Source organism: Eupeodes corollae, chromosome 1 (assembly GCF_945859685.1).
Source record: "Eupeodes corollae chromosome 1, idEupCoro1.1, whole genome shotgun sequence".
Lineage (NCBI taxonomy): Eukaryota > Metazoa > Arthropoda > Insecta > Diptera > Syrphidae > Eupeodes > Eupeodes corollae.
In genome coordinates this window covers 98,605,288-98,628,855 of record NC_079147.1, presented here as the reverse complement: position 1 = coordinate 98,628,855, position 23,568 = coordinate 98,605,288, and the positions used below count along the sequence as shown (strand labels likewise).

General features: G+C 36.7%; 2 protein-coding genes across 2 annotated transcripts in view; both read right to left on the bottom strand.

Moving 5' to 3' along the window:
• Nucleotides 1-5,402: 5,402 nt before the first annotated feature.
• LOC129941950 (uncharacterized protein K02A2.6-like) lies at nt 5,403-6,128 on the bottom strand. Its single transcript, XM_056050733.1, has one exon. The coding sequence runs from the start codon at nt 6,126-6,128 to the stop codon at nt 5,403-5,405; it is 726 nt and encodes a 241-aa protein (XP_055906708.1).
• Nucleotides 6,129-9,612: 3,484 nt separating this feature from the next.
• LOC129943155 (uncharacterized) overlaps nt 9,613-23,568 on the bottom strand; it is a 32,459-nt gene continuing 18,503 nt past the window's right edge. The window contains exons 2-6 of the mRNA XM_056052418.1: nt 21,298-21,454; nt 10,973-11,181; nt 10,688-10,821; nt 10,358-10,604; nt 9,613-10,289 (exon numbers count right to left, since the gene is read on the bottom strand). Coding sequence (XP_055908393.1) covers nt 10,189-10,289; nt 10,358-10,604; nt 10,688-10,821; nt 10,973-11,181; nt 21,298-21,454 — 848 coding nt within the window. The 3' untranslated portion in view covers nt 9,613-10,188. The remainder of the gene's footprint in view (nt 10,290-10,357; nt 10,605-10,687; nt 10,822-10,972; nt 11,182-21,297; nt 21,455-23,568) is intronic.

The following is a 23,568-nucleotide window of genomic DNA, read 5'->3' as shown; positions in this document are numbered from 1 at the left end:
TTAATAACTTTAATTTTAATTATAGGCTTGGCTACCGACTTTCTTCAACACGACATAAGTAGTTTTTCCTCAACCGAAATCGAGCGCTTGTATAGGTACTCGGTAATGCGAGGAATTCCACACGATTTTCCAAAAGGTGTTGACTGGAATGGGTTCGAAGGTGAAGAGCTGAACTCATTCACTGAGCTACTGGGTTATCGCGTCACCTCTTTACAGACATCGTGTGAGATGAAAGATACCTGGCTTCTCGGTCGCACATCCCAGTCTTATGATTGGAGGATTCACCACGCATAAGATCAGAAAGAATTGCCTGAGGGCAAGTAGCCAGAAGGGTCAAGCTCGCCATAATGATGGCACTCTTTGGATTGCGCCCAAAGCAAAACGACCTACGTAACGTAATTTTTCGTGGTACGATTTTTGTTATTGAGTTGAAGATTCTGTTCTGCTGTGGAAAAAAATTGGTTTTAAAGTTTCCTGGGGCACACCGACTGACATTTCTCGTTGAATCAAACTTTATTCCAAATAATGTATTTCAGCGGCAGCTGAGCGGTGCAGAAGAGTCATCAAATTATCAACCAAAGTATACAAATTTCCGAAATAGTACTCGTTTAAACAATTTAAAAAAAAATAACTTCTCCCAAAAATTCGAATAATGTCAATTTTATCGTTAAGATTGATTTTTTTTTAAGGCATCGTCTGCTCCATTATTTCATCTTTGGGATCACGCTGAACCAAGTTAGAACAAAAATCAATTAAAGATTATATTAAAAATTTCAAAATCCAATTCAAAAAATATTAAATTTAGTCTTATTTAAATAACTAGTAGCAGTCGTTTTAAAAAATCTAAATAGAAATGTAAAGCATTTGTTTTTACAATAATTTTATTAAAACAAGTAAGGTTCGATTTTGAGAATTTTTACAGCTTGTGAAGTGCGTAGTGCGTGACTTCCTGGCCACATAAAATCTTTCATAGTTGCGAAGCACCAAAAAACCTCGGATACGGACGGATTTACTGTTGACAACCTACGCAAACGAATTAAGGACAACGAACTTCGGATATGCGCGTGGAATGTTAGGTCCCTTAACAGACCACTTGCGACCGAAGAATTAGCGGAGGCCCTAGACTGCTTTAAAGCAGACATCACCGCTATCCAGGAAATACGATATGATGGGTGGAATAGTAAGAGGATGAAAAACTGCGATATTTACTTTGGTGACTGCTACCACGAAAACCAACAACCAACAACGCTTATTTGGATGTCTTGAGCTCTAGGTGCATCAACGAGTGCCTCATGACTATACGCATCAAGGCTAAATTCGGCAACATTAGCCTGATATGCACATACACCCCACAGAAGAGAAAGACAACCACACAAAAGATATGTTCTTCAAGCTCTTAGACAAAACATATGAGCAGTGTCCTAGCTTCGATATTAAAATGGTCCTGGGCGGTTTTATTGAAAAGCTAGGAAGGGAAGACATCTTTAGTGGAATAATCTGGAAGAACAGCCTGCAACACAACACTTCCGAAAACGGATTCAGGCTCATAGATTTTGCTGCAGGACGAAACTTCATGGTAGCCAATACGCGTTTTCCACACCTCAACATCCACAAAGGAACTTGGACTTCTCCAGATCAATCTACCGTCCACCAGGTTGACCATATTGCTATCTACGCCAGACACGCTTCCAGCATCATGGATGTTCGAACTTTCTGATAAGCTAACATCGACTCAGAACACTACCTCGTTGTAGCCAAGGTAGCACTTAGGATTTCCAGATCCAACGTCGAACGGCTACAATCTCCAGAGATCGCCAAATCCTTTTCCGAACGAGTTACAAGTAACTTCTAACACAGCCAACACAATGTATCGAAAACCAGTGGCAACATCGCCAAAATGCAATCATAGAAGCTGCCTCTGATGTGCTTGGTTTCAAGCAGCCATCAAAAAGGAACTCCTGGTTTGATGAGGAATGTCGGCAGGCAAAGGCAGTAAAACAACAGGCACGCAAAGCGGCGGTGCATAAAAAGACGAGAGCTGCTCATGAGCTCTATGAACAGAAGAAGCGAGAGGAACACCGACTTCTCAGAAGGAAAAAGAGAGGGCATGAGAAGCGTGCTGAGAGGTTTAAAAGCAGGAATGAAGTTCGAAAGTTTTATGAACAGGTGAAACGAAATTTAAAGGTACATAAATCTAGAACAGAAGGCTGCAAAGACGAAAGTGGAAACATCATAGTAGAACAATCCTGTCTTCCCGACTTAGACGAAGTAAAGATTGCTATATCTAAGCAGAAGTCTAATAAAGCCGCTGGAGTGGATGGCTTGAATGCCGAGCTCTTTAAAGCAGCTGGAGATAAGTTTTTTAGGAGCATGCACCAACTTATCTGTAAGATATGGTCGGAAGAAAGCAAGCCCGATGAATGGAACCTCAGTATTGTTTGCCCGATCCTGAAAAAAGGAGACCCTCTAAACTGCACCAACTATAGAGGAATCAATCTACTTATCATCGCCTATAAAATCTTCTCTACCGTTATATGTGAACGTCTAAAGCCCATCGTCAACAAGCTTATAGGTCCTTATCAGTGTGGTTTTAGACCAGGAAAGTCCACAGTTGATCAAATATTCACATTTCGGCAGATCCTGGAAAAAAATCCAAGAACACCAAATCGACACCCACCATCTTTTTATCGATTTCAAGACCAGATATGACACCATCTACAGGAACGAGATGGACGAGCAAACTCGTCCGTTTGTGCAGGATGACCATGGATAATTCACGCTGCTCCATAAAGGTTTGGATCAACTTAACGAAACGGTTTTAGGCAATGTGATGCGCTGTCATGTGATTTTTTTAACATCGTGCTTGAAAGAATAGTGCAGAGCGCACACGTCAATACTAGAGGCACTATCTTTTAAAAGTCTGTCCAATTACTTTCATATGCTGATGACATTGATATAATCGGAAGAACTCAGCATAATGTCAATGGGGGTTTTGTAAGTATTGAGGCAGAGGCGGCAAAAATGGGTTTAACGTTTAATGAGGACAAAACAAAGTAATTGCTTTCGCCAAGAAACGACATACAACACCGACGTCTTGGTCAAAACGTGACCATCTACAGACGTAACTTTGAGGTAGTTAAGGACTTCGTCTACTTAGGCTTTGCTGTAAACGCACAAAACAACTCCAGCGCTGAGATCAAACGCAGAATAACTCTTGCTAACCGCTGTGTCTTTAAATAAGAAAGGAATTGAGTATCAAAGTCCTCTCTCTCGAGGGACCAAAGTGTTGCTATATAAGACCCTCATCATCCCCGTCCTGCTTTACGGTGCAGAAGCATGGATTATCGAGAGAAAAGTTCTCCGTGTGATCTACGGTCCCGTATGCATCGTAGGGGAGTGGAGGAGAAGATGGAACGACGAGCTGTACGGGCTGTACAGCGACGTTTACTTAGCTTAGGTTTCGAGAGAAAAGTTCTTTTTGTGAAGATGGAACAATGAGCAGTTCGGGCATCGACTTAGTAAGAAGGATAAAAGTGTAACGACTGAGGTGGCTGGGTCACGTAGAGCGCATGGAAACCAATGCTCCGGCCCGGAAAGTCTTCAAATCCACACCCGCAAAATAAAGGCAATTGACTAATAAATAATAGTTTGTTTACTTTTTTGTTTGGTATTTCAATGAACTTTTCATCTCCTGTGGTTTTGTTTGGAAAAGATGATATTACATATATTTTGTTTTATATTGGGCGCTTACAAAAGGGGTTATAAATACCCTTATAATGATTAGACACAGTGTCAAGGAGGATAGGATTAGAAAGGAGAAACTGATGCACATTGGTTTTGAATGTGTGCTTATTGTAATGAGTGGGAAATATTGAGACTGGTAAAGCATGCCACATGCGTGTAGTGCGGCTAAAGAAAGAATCAGCATACTTAACAGTACGTCCGAAATTGGGCTCGAGGTTAAACTGATGGGCGAACATTGTTTATAAAAATAGCGATATAACAATCATAGGCAGGCGACCGGTGTTCAATTGAAACAAATATCTCGGGAAGAGAACGATTCCTATCATTTTTAGAGCTTTATTTTCAATTCTTTCCGGAAGACTGAAGTACGTTATTTGGGAATCAGCTCAAATATGAGAATAATACTTGAGTTTTGAACGAATAAAAGCTTTGTAAATTAAAGCCAGATCAGAAGCGGTACATAACTTTTTTCATCGTCTGAGCAGCATTTTTAGCAATATCGAATTTTTGATAAGTGGTTTGTGATGCAAATACCTAAAACTAAAAGCTGTTCATTCTCCTCGATGCCAGTACCACACATGGATAGTGACATCGGGGGATGGTTATGCTTTTGCGACAGTAGAAAGGATTGAGTTTTTGAAGTTTTAAATTCTACACGATTTTGTTTTCCCCATTGGACAATGCTGATAAGGTCCAAATCAAATAAGCTTGCCATATGCTTCCGTAGTAGCCGTTGGTAGTCCACATCCGAAGAACAAGGATAAGAATCTAAAAACGAATATAAAAAAGAAAAATCGAACAAATTTAGAGGGTTAAAACTTTTAGACAAAAGATCATTAATAGAAATAAGTAATAGCGTCGGAGAGAAAAACGAAGCTTTGAGGCACACCAGAGTTTATTTTATGGGTATCACATACTACTTGAATTGAATGGCATAAAAGGTAGTTTCCAACAAAGAAGAGATTAATCGATACGAAAAGCACGCATTTTCGTTTCTCGAAAAGCCATACTGCTGGTTATTAAGAAGCTTTTGTTGTTCCAGATATTTCTTAAGCTGAACATTAATCAGCGTTTCCATGACCTGGAAAGAAGGGACTTTAGTGCAATTGGACGATTCTTAGAGGGGAAGGAGGATTAGACTTTTTTATATACAATTTGTATAGACCCGAGTTATCAATAACTATAACAGATTTGTTTTAGTTTCAAAATACTATTTTAACTATAAGATCTAAGATCTTTACTCCCCGGCTGCTAATTGACAACTGAACTGATAACAAATATTGATCTTGTTCTAAAGCCGAACCGGTTCTTCTCATATGCTCACAACATATAATCTTCTTATGTTTGCTTATCCACTCTCCTGGGCGTGTTGTGGTACAGGTCTCCACTTCCCTTCAATATTTTTCAGCTTTAACGTCAACCTCTGATCACTACCTTTGACATCAGTTGGCGCTTCTTGTTCTTTTGCTGCTGATGGGGTGGTGGTCGTGATAATCGGATTATCATTCACATCTGTTGACACGTTGGAACCAGTGGGTATCTTCTTAACATGGCTAATGTTACGTCGAAACACCTTGTTTCCAGCATTTACCGTGACCTCGCTTTTCTTCCTGTCAATCACTTCAAATTCCGTTTGATCGAAGTTGGGAGTAAGTTTGTTAGAGAACGCTAGCTTCCGAGTCAAGCATTAGTTCCTCTATATCCAGCATTGAAGGAATTTTGTCGCGGATTGTTCGATTGTAAAGTAACTCCGATGGTGCTTTTCCTGTTGTGCCATGGGGAGTTACGTTGTACATAAGATTGAACTTTTGCATCTTTTCTTTATAATCACTTCCGTTAGAGTGGGCTATCGTCAAGCGATTTACGATCTGACGGTTCATGTTCTCCACTTCCCCGTTCGCTTGTGGCCAATAAGGTGGTGAAGTTATTAGCTCAATGTTGTTATCTTTCCAGTAGGTTTTAAACTCTTCGCTGACAAATTGGCGTCCGTTGTCCGCCGTGATAAACTTTAGATAACCTAGTCTACAAAATATCTCTTTCAAAAAGTTAATCACATCTTTGGAAGTTATCTTTTTTAAGAATTTAAACTCTTGGTATCTGGAGTAGTAGTCAATTACAACTAGAATATAATCGTGATTGGGCAAAGGCCCCAGCAAATCCATTGCTAAGTTAGACCAAGGCCTGTCGGGAAAAACATGTCTGTCCATGGGGACTGGTTGGCTAGACTTCGAAACAATGAGACAATCTCGGCACTTTTTTACAAACTGCTCGACATCTCTGTCTACCAATGGCCGCCACACTTTGGATCGAACTCTCCGTTTCATTACTGTTTCACCAGGGTGGCCTTCGTGAGTAAGTTCCAGAATTCTAGAACATAGTGCCATGCGTATTACGATTCTAGTTCCTCTTAATAGAATATTGCCTTGATGTAGGCTTAAATATTGCCTCTAGTGGCTTATGGTCTGTGACCAATTCGAATTCTGTTCCTGCTAGGTAGTATGAAAACCTTTCAACTGCCCATACTAACGCTAGGCCCTCCTTTTCCGTTTGAGAGTATCTCCTCTCCACCTGGGATAGTTTTTTACTCGCAAATGATGTAACCCTTGGTACTTCGTTCTCAAACTGAATAAACTGCCCCCAACACTACTGGGCTGGTATGAGCTATAAGTCGAATGCGGTTTTTTAAGTCAAAGTAAGAGAGAGTGGTCCAATCTGCTAGAAGCTGTTTTAATCTCTGAAAAGACTTTTGTTGAGATTCTGCCCATTCGAATTTGACATCTTTCTTTATCAAACACCTAAGTGGTTCCGTGACATCAGCCATATCTGGGACGAATTTTCCAAGATATGTCACCAATCCAAGGAAGCTTTTTGTCTCTTCTTTGCTTTGTGGAGGGCAAAATTCTTGTACTGTCTTTATTTTGTCCGGGTCTGGGCTTATACCCTCTGTCGATGGGATGTGTACTAAGAATTTTAACTTTTGTACTTTCCACAAGCATTTTTCCTTATTGAGCGTAACATTGAAGTCTTTGAAAATATTAAGTACCACCTTTAGGCTTTCATCATGTTCTTTCTCCGTACGACCATAAACTATGATATCATCTAGATAGTTAAAAGCATTTTCACAATTAGCAAGAAGATTTTCCATAACTTTTTGAAATATTTCGGGGGCGGAGTTTAAACCAAACAAAAGCCTCTTGTATCTAAACATCCCCTTGTGCGTTATAAAGGTGGTGATATGTCTACGTCAAGCCTTGAAAAGAATTTGGCACCTTTTAACTTTGTCATTAACGCTTCAAATGTCGGTAGTGGAAAATTTTCTCTTTGTATTGCCGCACTCGCACGTCGCGTCGCATGTCGATGCAGAGCAGAATTTCGCCATCGCTCTTAAATACTACCACAATCGGTGAGATCCAAGAGCTTGGTCCTTTATCTTCTAAGGCAGCTGGGACTCGACATAAAGGTTGCTGAACGGGTTTAATAGATGTATCGATAGACAGACTAATTTTGATCCCTTTAATCTTTGGAAACGGCTTTGACTTTCGAGACAATTAACATCAAGCCCTAGTTTCAAAACGCCTTACTTCTCTGCCGTCTCTCGTCCTAATAACGATTGTCTCCCATTCTGAACCACGTAGAATGAAGCAATCACTTCAGGACGCTCTGCAATGCATAACGGAGCTCCGAAAACAGCCCTAATTTTGAGCAATTCATCACCCGCATAAGCCCTAAATTGTTTTGTCGTCTCTTTTCTAACATCCCACATCACAGCATTATAGCTTTTTAGTAACTGCCAGTCAGATTCCCTAAGAGATTAAACCTTGACCCTGAGTCAATGACTATTGATATATGATGCCCACCGACTTGACACTCAATAATTTCGTTCATGTCCCTGTTATGCCAATTGATTCTCATCTTCGCTCTCATTTTCGCCTCCTCCGTTCTCAATGAAACGTACCCTAGAAAACCCAGATTTAGGCCGTTTTGAAAATCTTTCGTTGTCATCATTTCTTTAGCGTTTTATTGATTTTGTCTTGCATTTCCGCACAAAGTGGCCGATCAAGCCACATTTGTTGCATTTGGCATTCTTTGCCGGACAGTTAGGTAATTTTCCTGAATGTCCCTGACGACCACATCTACTACAATCGTCTTCCTCATTTTTACCCCCCTTTCGAAAAGTGATACTATTGACAGACGCAGTAGAAATAGATGGAAGCATTACCTCAGATTGATTATTAATTTGTTCGTGGACCTGGACCATTTCAGTTATCTCTGACAACGAATATTCTTTTTCTATAAGTCGTTTTTTTAGATCATTTGGTGCCCAAGAATCGATTACCTTATCTTTAATACTAATTGCCAAAATTTATTCTTTTGTTACCCCAAACGAACATTTTGCCGCCTGATTTCTTAATCTGACCATAAATTTACTAATATTTTCACCTTGTTCTGGTTTCAAAGCCCGAAATAGGTGACATTCGAATGTAGAGTTCCTTTGTGGAGAAAAGTATTCGTTTAGTTAAGCCACCAAAACCCCAAAAACATTAACATCATCCCCTGGTTCTACAATAGCACCTGGTTTATTATATGCTACCTCCTGGAGTTGTGGGCCCCATAGGTGCAAAATCTTGTTTCTCTTTTTGACCTAGTCGTTTATTTCTTCTGCAGCCAAATAAAGAGATAATGAGCGGTACCATCGCTCCCATTCAGATCTTATAATGGCTTTATCAATGACGTCGCATAAAAATGGTTTGATTTCACTCATTTTTTTGTATATTCTATGACTTCTCGAATTATAGATCTAGACTTTATCAAGCGCAATTGAATGCGCGCCTTTTTTTTTTTTGACTACCTACACAATTTAATGTGATTAAGCACAATCCAATGTGCGTGATTACACTACAAAATAAGACTTTTTTTTAAATTTATTTGGCCCAATTCAATGTGCCCCCTTTTCCTTGCTCAATTAATTGTGCATCACTTTTTTTTCTCAATTGAATGTGCACACCTAAATTTCCCCACCAAATGGACTCTTTCTAATCAAAATAGCGAACTCTTTATTTCACAGAGTCTGCAATCACTTTGTAAATATTATATTATTATAAAATAAATTTGTTTTCTCTTTTTTTTTACCTCGTCGCTAATGTATAGACCCGAGTTATCAATAACTATAACACACTTGTTTTAGTTTCAAAATACCTTTTTAATTATTTATAAGATCTAAGATGTTTGCTCTTTCTTATCCACTCTCCTGGTCGTGTTGTGGTATAGGTCTCCACACAATTGTAAAGCTGTAAAATAAGACAGATGGAAAAGCTTACGGAGTGGTTTTTCCAGCGAAGAAGAACACTTCTTCAGAACAATATGAGGGATACTCTCCGGGCCAGCGAATATTTGAATTTCAAGGAATACTCTAGGAACTAAACAAGTGCGAAAGTTGATTCATCACATAGAATCTTTTACGCTTTCGGGTATACTGGACTAGTCATATCACTCATTGGCAGCATCAAATCAACAATTCTAGCTTTTCTGAACTTATTCCGGTTTTTCTCATTGGGATTAGCTTTATTAAACCGGAAGCTTAAATCTTTGATCCTAATAAACTCTTTACAGCTCGAAATAAACCACGAGTTTTCCTTAAGTTTGATAGATTTTACCCTTATCTGGTAATTTAATTTAATTTTGTGGTATCGATTTCAGGTCCTTTACATTATTATAAATGATTGCCTTAAAGACTTACCTTACCAGAAGTAGCGCCTTAGACATTCACTTTGAATGAATTTTTTGGTTACCTGTTTAATAAAATGTCTTTCCAAGGTAGAAATAAAAAAACATCATTTTTAAATAATTGTATTTTTATTAAAATGCTTACGTAATAAAAAACACAAATTCTTAACAAAATGTTGATTTATCTTAAATATAATAACACATTCCCTATTCAGATTTTTGTTTTTACATTTTTGTCTCATAGATTTTATTTCACATCAGGACCGATTTGATCTTAATTTTTGTTTTTTTTTTTTTTAATTTATACAAAATATAATTTTTGAACAAATAATAATATTTTTATTTATGTACTTAAATTTTTTTGAAAATCCTTTAAATGTCTGTTTTGATAAGTATTTTGTGTGTGTTTCAATGTAAATTTGATTTATATTATTTTTTAAAGTGCTTATGAGTTAAAATTCCCCTGTGAACCCCTTGATTTGTTGTTTAACCTTGAACACTTCTTTTCTTCCTTTGCGCCGATCCGCTCCGCTCCGCGCCGCATCAGTTCAGTTAATTTTTGGCTATAGTTTATGATGTTTAACTACAACATCCTGGTTTGAACATTTATATAATTTTTTATGAAGAAATTAATTAAAAACCTTTTATACGGATTTTTGAATTCATTTATTTTAAATTTTTTGTTTGGCATTCGGAGTGATTGAGTGAGTTAGTGAGTGACTAGCTAAAAGTTTGAGTCTGAATAAAGATGATAGATAGAGCAAGTCGTAAGACTAGAATGCTTATTGCTAGCACAGAAGTTGAAGAAGCACTTCGTTCACCTGTTGGTGTTAAAAAATAAATATTTTATTATATTTGCTTAGCAATCAAAACATCTTTTATTACAAACCTGTGCTAAGAAGCATCTGATTGTTTAGGTTTTGATCATGCGTTAGAATTGCTGTTTCCTTGGATTCTAGTCTCAGGTGTGGATAGCTTGGGATATCTGCTACGCATTTAAGTTCCAAAATCTTCCGATAGTGTATGAAACGCGGTCCATTTACATAGAAGTTGATTTGAAGTACTTGACGTCTAAGAAGGTAATCATGGGCAGTAAATGTGATTTCCTGGCGTGGAAGAAGTTCCGCTGGCAAAGCCTGATTACCAATGCACAAAAATAATAAATTACACTTTTTAAGTAAAACAAAATTAAAACAATATTATAAATAAAAATCCTTACCAATTCGCCATTTATATAGAAGGATAGAATTACGGGAGAACTTGAGTAATCTGAAGAACAATTAGCCGTTACAAATTCGTCAAAGTGGTACATGTTTTGGAATCCAGCTATGAGAGGTTTGTTTGTGGGCAAAGCTGTTTTTTTTTTTTAAATACAAAATTTATAAATTAAATATTTTGTCTATCATTGAAAAATTATTGAAGTTATTTCCTTTGGATTGCCAAAATTTCAGAAAATTTTAACTCTCCTTTGACCTGTTTAACAACTTTTGAAAAACTTACTTACCAGCCACTGTCATATTGGCTTCTTTAGTTGTGAGCTTAAAATGAGGAGCATCACCAGAAACCTCGCATCTATAAACTCCTGATGAGTTCTTTCCCAACGTTCCAAGTTCTATTTGACATATTGATGAATTGCATAAATGCTTATTATCCTGCAGTTCGACACCTTCGACTGGGAACTTCATGTAGTATGGATGCATCATGGGTGAATATCTAAAAATATTTACAAGAAAAAATAAGAATTTAAAGGGTTTTTCTAACATTGCCCTCGTTACGTTAATTATAAATTTGCAAATTGGAATTTAACCTCAGGTTTTTAATACAACTTTTAACTTTTGCTAAAAACTTCCTTATTTAACTTTTTCTTGATATTTATTTATTTTTAAAGCACCTTTACAAGTTGAACTTATGAATAGTACAGGATTAAACTTGGCGTATATGGTTGGCTGGTTTGGGCTTACTGCCCTTTCTAAAATATTAAACACAATTGTCTACGTATCGAAACCTTTGAAGAAAATAAAACAGAAGTGTAAACAATCAGTATCATTAATAAGTACTTATGCCTGTCAAAACTTGAGGATAATGAACTTTAGGCGCCATGAAGGGTAGGTTTAAGGGTCTCCTTAAATTTAAACATTATATTTTATTTTTGTTTAAAACTTACATTCTTTTTATTAAAATTGTTTAATATTAATGTTTCCTTATTATATTGGAATGTACAATGAAATTATTTACTGTAATTTGCATGATTTTAATTTTTATACAATCCAATCGAATTTTCAGAGTCAAATAAATTCCCTCCGAAATTGAAAGTCTCTCATTTTGCATGCTTTTTTAAATATTTTCTTTCCATTCATGGAAAGGCTAACCACGAATATTTAGAACTTGTGTGATTTTAAATGCCATTGATCTGCTATAAGGACAAAGTCTTATTTTGTCCTATTCACGCAACCTAATTGTTGTTAAATTTTTTTTAACTATTTAAGTTAATTTTTCATTGTTCCTTTTGGTATTCTAAATATTGTCTCTGCATCTTAAAAGGGTATGAGTGCCGATTGTATGATTTTGACTCTTCCGCATAAATCCGCCTGAATATGGGCCATGGCCTGTGTTATGTTCAAGAAACCATACAGGAAAAACTCTAGGGGGTTCAAATCGCATGATCTGGGCGGCCAATTCACATCACTCTTGCGAGGGACAACCTTACCCTCAAATCTTACATACTTACTTAAGGTGGCGCTACAGTCCTGTGTGAACTAGGGCCTCACCCAACAAACTTCTCCATCTAGCTCGGTCCCTAGCTAGATGTCTCCAGTTTCGATTCCGCTTGTGCGCGCCACCTGATCCGCGGTCTTCCTCTACTGCGCTGTCCTGTGGGTGCGGATTCGAAGAATTTACGGGCCGGAGCATTGGTTTGCATGCGCTTTAAGTGACCCAGCCATCTAAGTCGCTGGACTTTTACCCTTCTGGCTAAGTCTACGTTGCTGTACAGCCCGTACAGCTCGTCGTTCCATCTTCTCTTCCACTTCCCTTCAATGCATACGGGACCGTAGATCACTCGAAGAACTTTTCTCTCGAAGCGACCCAAGGTGCTTTCATCCGTTTTTTCGTAATCCATGCTTCTGCACCGTATAGCAGGATGGGGATGATAAGCGGGGGGATATAGCGACACTTTGGTCCCTCGATAGAGGACTTTACCACTCAATTGCTTTCTTAGTCCAAAGAAACAGCGGTTAGCAAGAGTAAAACTTCGTTTCATCTCAGCGCTGGTGTTGTTTTCTGCGTTTACAGTGGAGCCTAGGTAGACGAAATAATTGACTACCTCAAAGTTACGTCTGTCGATGGTGACGTTTTCACCAAGACGTCGGTGTTGTATGTCCTTTCTTGACGACAGCATGTACTTTGTTTTGCCCTCATTAACCGTTAAACCCATTTTTGCCGCCTCTGCCTCAATACTCACAAAAGCCAAATTGACATCACGCTGAGTTCTTCCGATTATGTCAATGTCATCAGCATATGCCAGTAATTGGACAGACTTTTGAAAGATAGTGCCTTTAGTGTTGACGTGTGAGCTCTGCACTAATCTTTCTTTCAATAACAGCGCATTACCATGTCTAAAACCTTTTTTGACATCGAAAGTTTCTGTTAAATTGTTTATAACCTTTATGGAGCAGCAATAATTTTCCATGGTCATTCTACAAAAACGGATGAGTTTGGCAGGGACTAGACATGGCTCTATACAGCTCGTCCCTGAAGATGCTGTCATATGCGGCCTTGAAATCGATGAAAAGATGGTGGGTGTCGATTTGGGTTTTTCCAGGATCTGCCGTAATGTGAATATTTGATCAACTGTGGACTTTCCTGGTCTAAAACCACACTGACAAGGACCTATCAAGTTGTTGACGATGGGCTTTAGACGTTCACATATTACGGCAGAGAAGATTTTATAGGCGATGGTAAGTAGACTGATTCCTCTATAGTTAGTGCAGTTTAGAGGGTCTTCTTTTTTCATGATCGGGCAAACAATACTGAGGTTCCATTCATCGGGCATGCTTTATGCCGACAATATCTTACAGATAAGTTGGTGCATGCTCCTAACCAACTTATCTGCAGCTGCTTTAAAGAGCTCGGCATTTAAGCCATCCGCTCCAGTGGCTTTATTAGACTTCAGCTTAGATATGGCAATCTTTACTTCGTCTAAGTCGGGAGAACGGGAATGTTTTCTTTCGTCGTCTATGTTGAATGGATCATCCTGCCTGACAGCGGAATTCAGAACGTCGTCGCCATTATACAGTCTGCAGAAGTGGTCCTTCCATATCCTCAGCATTGACTGCGGTTCCACTATGATGTTTTCACTTTCGTCTTTGCACCCTTCGGTTCTAGGTTTATGTACCCAAAAGATATCTTCCCTTCCTAGCTTGGCATTAAAATCGCCCAGGATTATTTTAATATCGTAGCTAGAGCACTGCTCATATGTTTTGTCCAAGAACTCGAAGAACATATCTTTGGTGTGGAAGTCCCGCATATCATTCATTCATTGATGCACCTATAGCTCAAGACTTCTTGCTTAAGTCTGGCTCCAATGTCGAAGCCGCATCCAAATAAGCGCTGTTGGTTTTCGTGATTGCAGTCACCATAGTAAATATCGCAGTTTTTCATCCTCTTTTTGCCCGGGCCATCTCAGCGGACTCCGCTAATTTTTCGGCTGCTCATGGTCTGTTAAGGGACCTAACATTCCACGTGTATATCCGAAGTTCGTTGTCCTTTAATCGTTTGTGTTGGTTGTCAACAGTAAATCCGTCCGTATCCGAGGCTTGTTGGTGCTTCGCAACAATGAAAGCTTTTAGGTGGCCAGGAAGTCACCCTGACGGCACAGCCCCCAACCTGGAGGGCCAGATCCTAAGTATAACTCCAAGGATGGGGAGCCGGATAAAACCGCTCCTTATAGGCAAGTGCTCCGAATAAGTCGAAGAAGCCCTTTAAGGTGTTTACTAAGTAGTTCAACCTTATTGCAACTGTAGAGGTAACCGTTGATTCTATCTCGGGAATTCCTTCGCTGCCGTCTGAATAAGGCGAGGTGCCTTAGTGGAAACACCTCTCTCGTTTGCTGCCCCCAACAACTTTCCACTGGGGTTGGAACCCAATCTCCAGTTGCGGTACTAGGCACCCGATGTTCACCACTGGCAGTTGAGAGTAGGAGTTGATAGACGGAGGTTGGTTTTGAGAAAAACCTGTGGACGCTTGTGTGATCTTGAATGCACATGTCTACCATTTGAACACCTTACCCTCAAATCGTTCATGCAAAATGTCAATCGTGGCTTTTGCTGGCACGGTGAGTAATAAACTGCCTTGGGTTCTGCTGTAGACTTTCATATACTGCGGCGATGTTTTCAGCCGATCTTTCGTTCCTTGAACGTACGGGTCTTTGCTGATTATTTATTGAACCGGTCGTCCCAAATTTGGCCATCAAACGTTAAAGAGTCAACTGTGAAGGGCCACCACATCTACCATAAAATGGGAGCATTGTGCGTATCGTTTGAACTTTTTATTGGTTTTTTAGTTTGCAAGAGTTTGTAAAGGGTGTCCCAAAATTAACAAATATATTCAACACATCGAGTTTTTACTAATATTGAACAAAAGATACTTGAAACATATTTGATACGAAGCTCGAAGATGAATTACGGACTGATCAAAATACATGCTCCAGTATTAGCTTTTGAATATGCCACATTGTTGCAAAAATGTCACAAGGCATGGAGAGAAAATCAAATGGCTCGAATTGCATGGATTTATGAAGCGTCACTCAACGCATTCAATACGAAACCAGAGAATACAAGTTTGTCCAGAAGAATCCTGAAGAATTTCATTCAAATTATGAGAGAGCACTCTGTAAGTTTAACTTTACAGCTGATCGGGTTTTCAATTTGGATGGAACCGGGGGCCGATTAATTACTACGTGTACTATTGTAAGTGCAAAAGTAGTGCGGGCTAGATTTCATGACACAATGTTTAATGGAGCACCAACTAGTAGCGTTGGTTACGCATACAGCCCAACGAGTGGTTGGATGACTGAAGGACTTTTTGTTAAAGTTCTTGAGCATATTCAGAAATCTTCAAGATGTACTAAATCAGACGTGATATTACTTTTATAAGATAATAATGAAAGCCATTGCACAATTGATACCATTAACTTTTCCCGTGATCATGGTATAGTAATAGTTACTTTCCGTTCCCATTACACTCATCGACTTCAGCCTCTTAATACTGCTGTTTTGGGACCCTTTAAGCTAAAACTATCGATATCAAAAAACGACTGGCTACTTAACAATCCCGGCAACACAATAAGAATGCACGATCTTTCATTGCAAACACTGCGTACATGGCTTCCTTTACTCAAAAGAATATAACCTCTGGCTTTTCTAAGCCAGGCATTTTTCCATTTTCACAAATCCGAAATTGACTGAGTCTGCTGAAGTCACTAATGAAAATGTTGAACCATGGTCGAATGAAGGAGATCTTCCAGCAAGGTCTTATCCGGAAGCTGCACCAAGGAAAGACACAACTGAAGGTCGAAAGAAAGGAAAGTTGCGAATACTTACCGAAACCCCTGAAAACAATTAAATTGAAGATGCCTATTTAAAACGCCAAAAGAGTCTGAAAAAAACACCAATTCTGCCTTTAATTAAACGCCTTAAAACCTCCTAACAGCAAACCAGAGCTAAGAAATCAATGGAATCTAGCTCGGGTTCAGATTAAACCTTCTCAGTTAATGATGACACAGATCTTGAATTCAATTTTGCAAACGATTCTTCGTTTGAAGAACTCTAAGTAACAGAACAATTAGAAAACAAGGAATCATTTGATTTGAGTTACGAGAATTTAAATCAAGGCGATTTCATTTTAGCAGAATGCTCCAATGAAAAGAACAATAAAAAACTAACGTTTGTAGGTAAAATTAAAGAAAGAAAAAAACTGGGATGCGACCCACACTGATAACTTCCCATCCCGTCTGTCGATTTGTCTTGCTTAAAAGTTTGTCTAACTTATATGTACTCGTATCAATTTTTACCAAATTTGCGTACTATTTTTTGTAGATTTTATTTTTTATGAAAAAACACACTGTTGGATTTTTATATAAAAATTACTGAATATCGAAAACAATATTTTCTGTGAAATAAAATAAGTTTAAAGATAATATTTTTAATATTTGAAAAGCTATTTGAGTTGAAAATCAATTTTTACCAACTTTTAGTATTGTTTTTTTTTAAGAGTTTTATTTTTTGTAAGAAAACTGTCGATTCAATTTTTTTTTTCAAAATTTGATGGAATGTTACAAACAATATTTCTTAGAAGTAAAAATTAGTTAGAAGCTATTATCTCAAATTTTTGAAAAGTGTTGCGTTATAAATGAACGCAACAAGTTCTTTCTAAATTTAATTTTAATAAAAAAAAGAAAATGATGCATTTTGCATCCACTTCTACACGAGATTGAGAGAGAGCGGGACGGCCATAGTCCTTCTGACCATGGTTCTCTCTGTCATTTTCGTGAGGAAAAAATACCAAGTCTCGTTTCAGGTTTCAAAAGAAGAATGGTTTCCATGGAAGTGAAACCAAACCAGATGGACGGTCTGGTCGATACGTAAAGTTTCATGAGAAGTTACTCCAACTGGAGAATGGCCCACGGCCCAACATAAACTCTAAAAATTGTAAATTTTGTAATCTTTTTGGTTAAATTCTTGTCTTTATATAGTAAATTTCTTTTGTTTCACGATTAATTGTAGTCATTTTGAAAATAATGTAATACGGGAGACAAGTTTTATGGACTTATGGACGGTTAAGTTTCGGGCAACTTAACTCGGTGGTAGAGTAACAGATCCTAAAGTATAGTTATTTTTCCCTTCCTTTCGAGCGGTCTTAAAGTCAAAGTTAAAGTTTAGTAGATTGCTTTAAAGGTTTTTCTCGATTTTTAATTTCTCGGTCTTTGTTCGATATCGAAATAGAAAGTGGGGGTGGCTGAATGCAGCTCCTGGAATCGACGTTACCTGGAAGTGAATTCAGCGGACGGCGAATTCCAGGATGACTTGCATTTAGATGTGAGAGAAGAGCGAGTAAGCGGGATCGCGAGAATTTCATCACAAGTTGAGATCAACAAGCCGATCTCCGATTGGCTGTTGATGAAGTGATTGAAATCCGCCACTCCATATTGGCTGAAAGCTAAAATGGTGGGAGATGGAAAGGAAGAGATAGGACAGATCTTGGAATCTGGCCGTCAATTCTTTTCGAACATTGAAAGCGTGTGGATAAAGAAAAAAAATTTAAGATAATTTTCGTACTTGGATCAAAAAAAAAAATCGAGAATAATTTAGAGAAGTTTTAGTGTCGTTTGGTTAAAAAAAAAACAAAAATAAAGTGAAAAGAAAAAAAAAGGAAGGAAAGGAAAAAAAATCTATTTGGGGCTCTGCAGGAAAAAAAAGATAAGTAAAATTTTGTGTATTTCTGTTTAACTTGTTTTAATTCTTTTATCCCAATTTTATTTATGGGAATTAAGACCATAACGGTCCATAGTCCATTAAACTTGTCATTGGTTTTGAAAAGATCCTGAGTTTTTATCCTGCTTTTGCAAGGTTTCTCAGGCACATCATATAAATGAAGTTGTCCTAAAAGCTATCAATTTTGTTTTTTTTTTGGTTGTACTGTTTCGTTGGTGCTTTTCTTTTCTTGTTTTTTTTTTTAAAAAAAAAAGGTTTGCAATTTCCATTTCTTTTATTTCAGGAACAAAAAAAATTGCTGGCGCCCCTTTTTCTTACGAAACGTAAGACCGCCCCTGTGGCAATTTATAATTAAAGTAATAATTTTGATATCAAAGTGATATCACATTTTCATGCCACTTTATCAATCGATTCATCGATTGATTCTTAATTGCTGAACCCACCCCTCACTGAGCTCGTCGTGGTGGCAGCACTTAATTTGCTGCTTGTTGCAATTTTGCCTCTTCGCTTATTCGCCGCTGTTGTTTGACAGATCGGCACATTGCATTTCTAATATCGCGGTTAAATTTGTTAAAGTGTTTTCTTTCGTTTGTTTATTTTTTGTTAGTTCTTTTAGTTTCAATTAAATATATAAATCTCGGATAAATAAAAAAATAAAATTGCAACAAAAGATATTTGAGTCGAAAATCAATTTTTACCAACTTTTATTAATTTTTTTTAGGTTTTTATTTTTTGTAAAAAAAACTGTCAATTTGATTTTTTTCGACATTTTTCAGAATGTTTAAAACAATATTTCTTATAAGATAAAAGAAGTTTGAAGCCTAAATTTCAAGTTTTTGAAAAGATATTTGAATCGATATTCAATTCTTACCAACTTTGAGTAATGTTTTTTTTAGATTTTTATTTTTATAAAAAAAAACTGTCAAATTGATTTTTCTCAAAATTTTATCAGATGTCAAAAACATTATTCTTAGTTACACGAAATTGTTTTGGAGATAAAATCATATTTTAGACGTAAAATTTTGGAGGTGACAAGTATTTTTTTCAGTTTTTTTAAACCGTTAAATGGATTTTTTTCAAAAAATATACTTCTTTGATATCACGTTACAATATATTATGTAAAATTTAATTCAAATCTCAAGCGTTTTTGGTTAGTAAGATATTTAGGGTTAACCAAAATGTACACCTTTTTTTCAAACTGCTATGGTAAAAAAAACCACCCACGCAATTTTCTTGAGAGCCCTTTCTGCATCTTTCTGCCTTATTATCTGTATAACATAATTTATTTAAAGTTGATATCTCTTTTGGTTCTTGAGCTATGGAGGACGAAATAAAGGTCGCGAACGTACGTACACACGCACGCACAGACATCTTTCTAAAAATCTTTTATTTCGGCTCTAGGGACCTTGAAACGTTCATAAATTTCAAAATTTTCAATTTGAAAAATCGGACCCATTACAATAACTTCCTATGGGAAGTTAATAATAAAAAAATTTTTTTTTAAGATTCATAATTGTACCTGAAAAAAAGTTTGTCTTCAAAAATTTAAATGCCATTTTATAAATCAAAAAAACCCTTGATTTTAATATTTTTTTTGAAAATCGTTAGAGCGTTTTTTTTTATAAATTAATTTAGTATATATAAAATTTTTCGATTTTGTTTGAAAAATATTTTTGTTATGCAGTTGTTAAGTCATTGTAAATATACGCTCTAGACTTGAATTGCGTAGAAAAATGTTGACCGTTTTTGAGATGTAGAATTTTGAAAAAAAATCAGTATTTTTTTAAAAATCCAAACAATACAAAATTGCACTTTTGATAATCAAATATTGTTAAGGCAATAAAAGAGCTAATTCAAAAAAATTATTGAAATAAGTTCATAAGTTGCGGAGAAAATTAAAAAAAAACAAAATAACGGTTCTATGAGCGGTACCTTTGCTGAGCAATACAAAAATTTGTTTTTCTTATTAAAAGAAGCCAAGTTAAAAAATAAAATCTTAGAGAAAATTAAAAAAAAATCTATCGGTTTATTTTTGGAAAATTCAAATTTACGTTTTTTGGCATAAAAATTGTATGGGGGCCACTGTTAGTTTTGATCTTAGAAACAAAATAAAAAAAAGTGCCTAACGCGTATCTGCTCAAAAACTTTACTTCCAAGTTTGAACTCAATCGACCCAATGATTTTGGCTGTAGGGCGGACCTTGTAGGTACTGCTACTGAAGTTAACTGCTAACGTTTTCCGAAAGAAAGAAGAAAAACTGCAAATACTATCACAAAGAAGTCATTTTCTTCAAACGCCCGATGATAACATTGCTTACTAAAATAACGTTTTATTTTCTGTTGCACAAACCAAACAATACTGGTGTGGAATCGGCTAAGGTGATTGTACTCGTAAATAGCAGATCTACCAGACGTTTACACAAACGAATGGAAAATATTCTTAGTAACCTTTTTCAACATAGAAAAAATTAATTGAATGACAATAATTCTAATCTGAAATTGTTCAATCCAATTGAATTTAGTTAAATCCTCTGTACGTCTGTATTTGCTTTTTTCGTCGTCGATTTTTCAAGAACCAGAAGTGATATCGACTTCAAATTAATTTTATTATAGAAATAATAATGAAGACATTGCTGGGTGATTTTTATTTTTAGTTTTTTACTATAAATCTCATTAACAAAAATATATTTTTAAATCAAACTATTTTATCATTAGAAAAATATTGTTGTTTATTTTAAGTAATTTTTTTTTAGAAAAATTCAACTGACAACTTTGAAACCTATGAATAAACACAAAAAAAACTATAGGTTTTAAGCAAGACAAATCGACAAACGTGTATGTATAAAATAATATAAATATTTAAACTTAATATAGAAGGATGACTATGGATTTTTAAAAACATCATAAATTTCATCGGATAAAAAGAATTCCTAAATTCAGATAGCCTAAAAAAGTCTTTTTGTATGTGTTTTTTTCTTGAAAATTTAATACGTTAATATCTCAAAAACCTTCGTCATAAAGTAGTCTTGAAGTCGTTTTAAGACTATCAACAACAATTGGAAAAAACACACAATTTGATTGCAATCAACAAAATATTATCAACCAGTGTAGTTCAACTCAGTTTTATTTTAATTTATTTATATCAAATTTAAGTATCAACCAAAAACATTATTAATGTGCTTTTTTTAATTAATGTGTATCTAATGAAAATACAAAAACAACTAGGTATTTAAGTTTTAATTGAAAATGCATATCCATAATAATTAACTTTTCAAAATTCAGTAGTTTAATTTTTCAATTCTTTCAAATTTAATATTTCAAAAAAAAACAACAACACTTACCGGAAAAACTCATTTTCGTCCTTGTACCATTTTACTGAATTCAATTTGTGTCCACCCATATTATAGCTACACGACAATGTTACATTATCTCGAAAGTCAACAATTCCAGGTACATTAATATCTGTCACAATGAGGCTGCATACTTGATGACCATCAACTGAAATCAAATAAAATTAATTAATCAAAATCTTGGATGTTATCGAAATCCATTATGGTACATTACATAATTTATATATAGGGCTATTTTCCGGTTGATGCATATTTGATTTTGGGTAGATTATTATTGTACCCTTTATATCTACCTATGTTTGTATATACTTATAAAAAGTATGAATACATATATGTATGTGGGTTCTTTAAAACTAAAACACACTGTTTTTTCAATTGTTCATCTAAATTATGAAATTTAAAAATGTTTCCAAAGAAGAGCACTAAAGGCAATAAATTCGAATATTTTTTTAACTTATTTTTTTCTCAAAAACGGTATTCGATTTTTAAAAAAAGTCGTAAGAAAAAAAACTCTTTTATTTTTCTCCCCAGATCTGCTTTTGTTTGTCAAAAACATTCCATTCTTATTGTATATTTGCAAATTGTCATATAATTGATATGATTTTATGAAAATTTACTTGCAAACATAGGAGGCTTACCTCCAATATGAGAACTTTAGTTGAACGTATTTATAGACAATATTAAAATACGTTTTTAAACATTTTAAAATAAAATAGGTCATGCAGATGTTCATTCTGTCTATCAACCCCTACTATCACCTCCCTGCGGTGAAAATCGTGTGCCCAGTACCTCAACTGGAGATTGGGATCTATCCCCAGTAGAAAGTTGTTTAGGCAAATTCTCGAGATGGAATCAACGGTGGCGTCCAGTTCCAGTAAGGTTGAACTACTTATAGTGAACACCTTATAGGGCTTCTTCGACATATTCGGAGCCCAGGCCTGTAAGGAGCGGTATATCCGGCTCCCCGTCCTTGGAGTTCTACTAAAGATCTGGCCCTTCAGGTTGGTAGTTGTGCCGTCGGGGTGACTTCCTGACCACGTAAAAAATACATTAGTTGCGAAGCACCAACAAGCCTCCGATACGAACGGATTTACGGATTTACAACGAACTTCGGATATGCACGTGGAATGTTAGATTCCTTAACAGACCACGTGCGGCCGAAAAATTATCGGAGGCCCTAGACTACAAGCAGCCATCACCGCCCTCCAGGAAATACGATGGGATAGGCCGGGCAAAAAGAGGATGAAAAATTGCGATATTTACTATGGTGACTGCTACCGCGAAAACCAACAGCGCTTATTTGGATGCGGCTTTGTCATTGGAGCCATACTTAGGCAAGAAGTTTTGAGCTATAGGTGCATCAATAAGCGCCTCATGACCATACGCTCAAGGCTAAATTCGGCAACATTAGCCTGATATGCGCACATGACGCCACAGAAGAGAAAGATTACAACACCAAAAAAGTGTTCTTCGAGCTCTTAGACAAAACATATGATTAGTGTCCTAGCTACGGTACTAAAATTGTCCTGTGCGATCTTAATGCCGAGCTAGGTGGAGAAGACATCTTTGGTGGAATAATAGGGAAAAACAGCCTGAACGACAAAACTTCTGACAACGGATTCAGGCTCATAGATTTTGCTGCGCTGCGAAAGGTTATGGTACTCGTTTTCCACACCTCAACATTCACAAAGGAACTTGGAGTTCTCCAGATCATGGATGTTTCAAGCAGCTATCAACAAGAAACCCCTAGTTTGATGAGGAATATTGGTCCTCCCAACTTAGACGAAGTAAAGATTGCCATATATCGTAAGCTGAAGTCTAATAAAGCCGCTGGGCTTGAATGCCGAGCTCTTTAAAGCAGCTGGAGATAAGAAAAAAATGGTGGGAAGAAAGCATGCCTGATGAATGGAACCTTAGTATTGTTTGCCCGATACTGAAAAAAGGAGACCCTCTAAACTGCACCAACTATAGAGGAATCAGTCTACTTAACATCGCCTATAAAATATTCTCTGCCGTAATATGTGAACGTCTAAAGCCCATTGTCAACAACCTGAAACCAGGAAAGTTCACAGTTGATCGAATATTCACATTACGGCAGATCCTGGAAAAAACCCAAGAACATCAAATCGACACCCTCCCTTTTTTCATCGATTGCAAGGCCGCATATAACAGCATCTACAGGGACGAGCTGTATAGAGCCATGTCTAGCTTAAGTATCCATGGCAAACTCGTCCGTATGTGCAGGATGACCATGGAGAATTC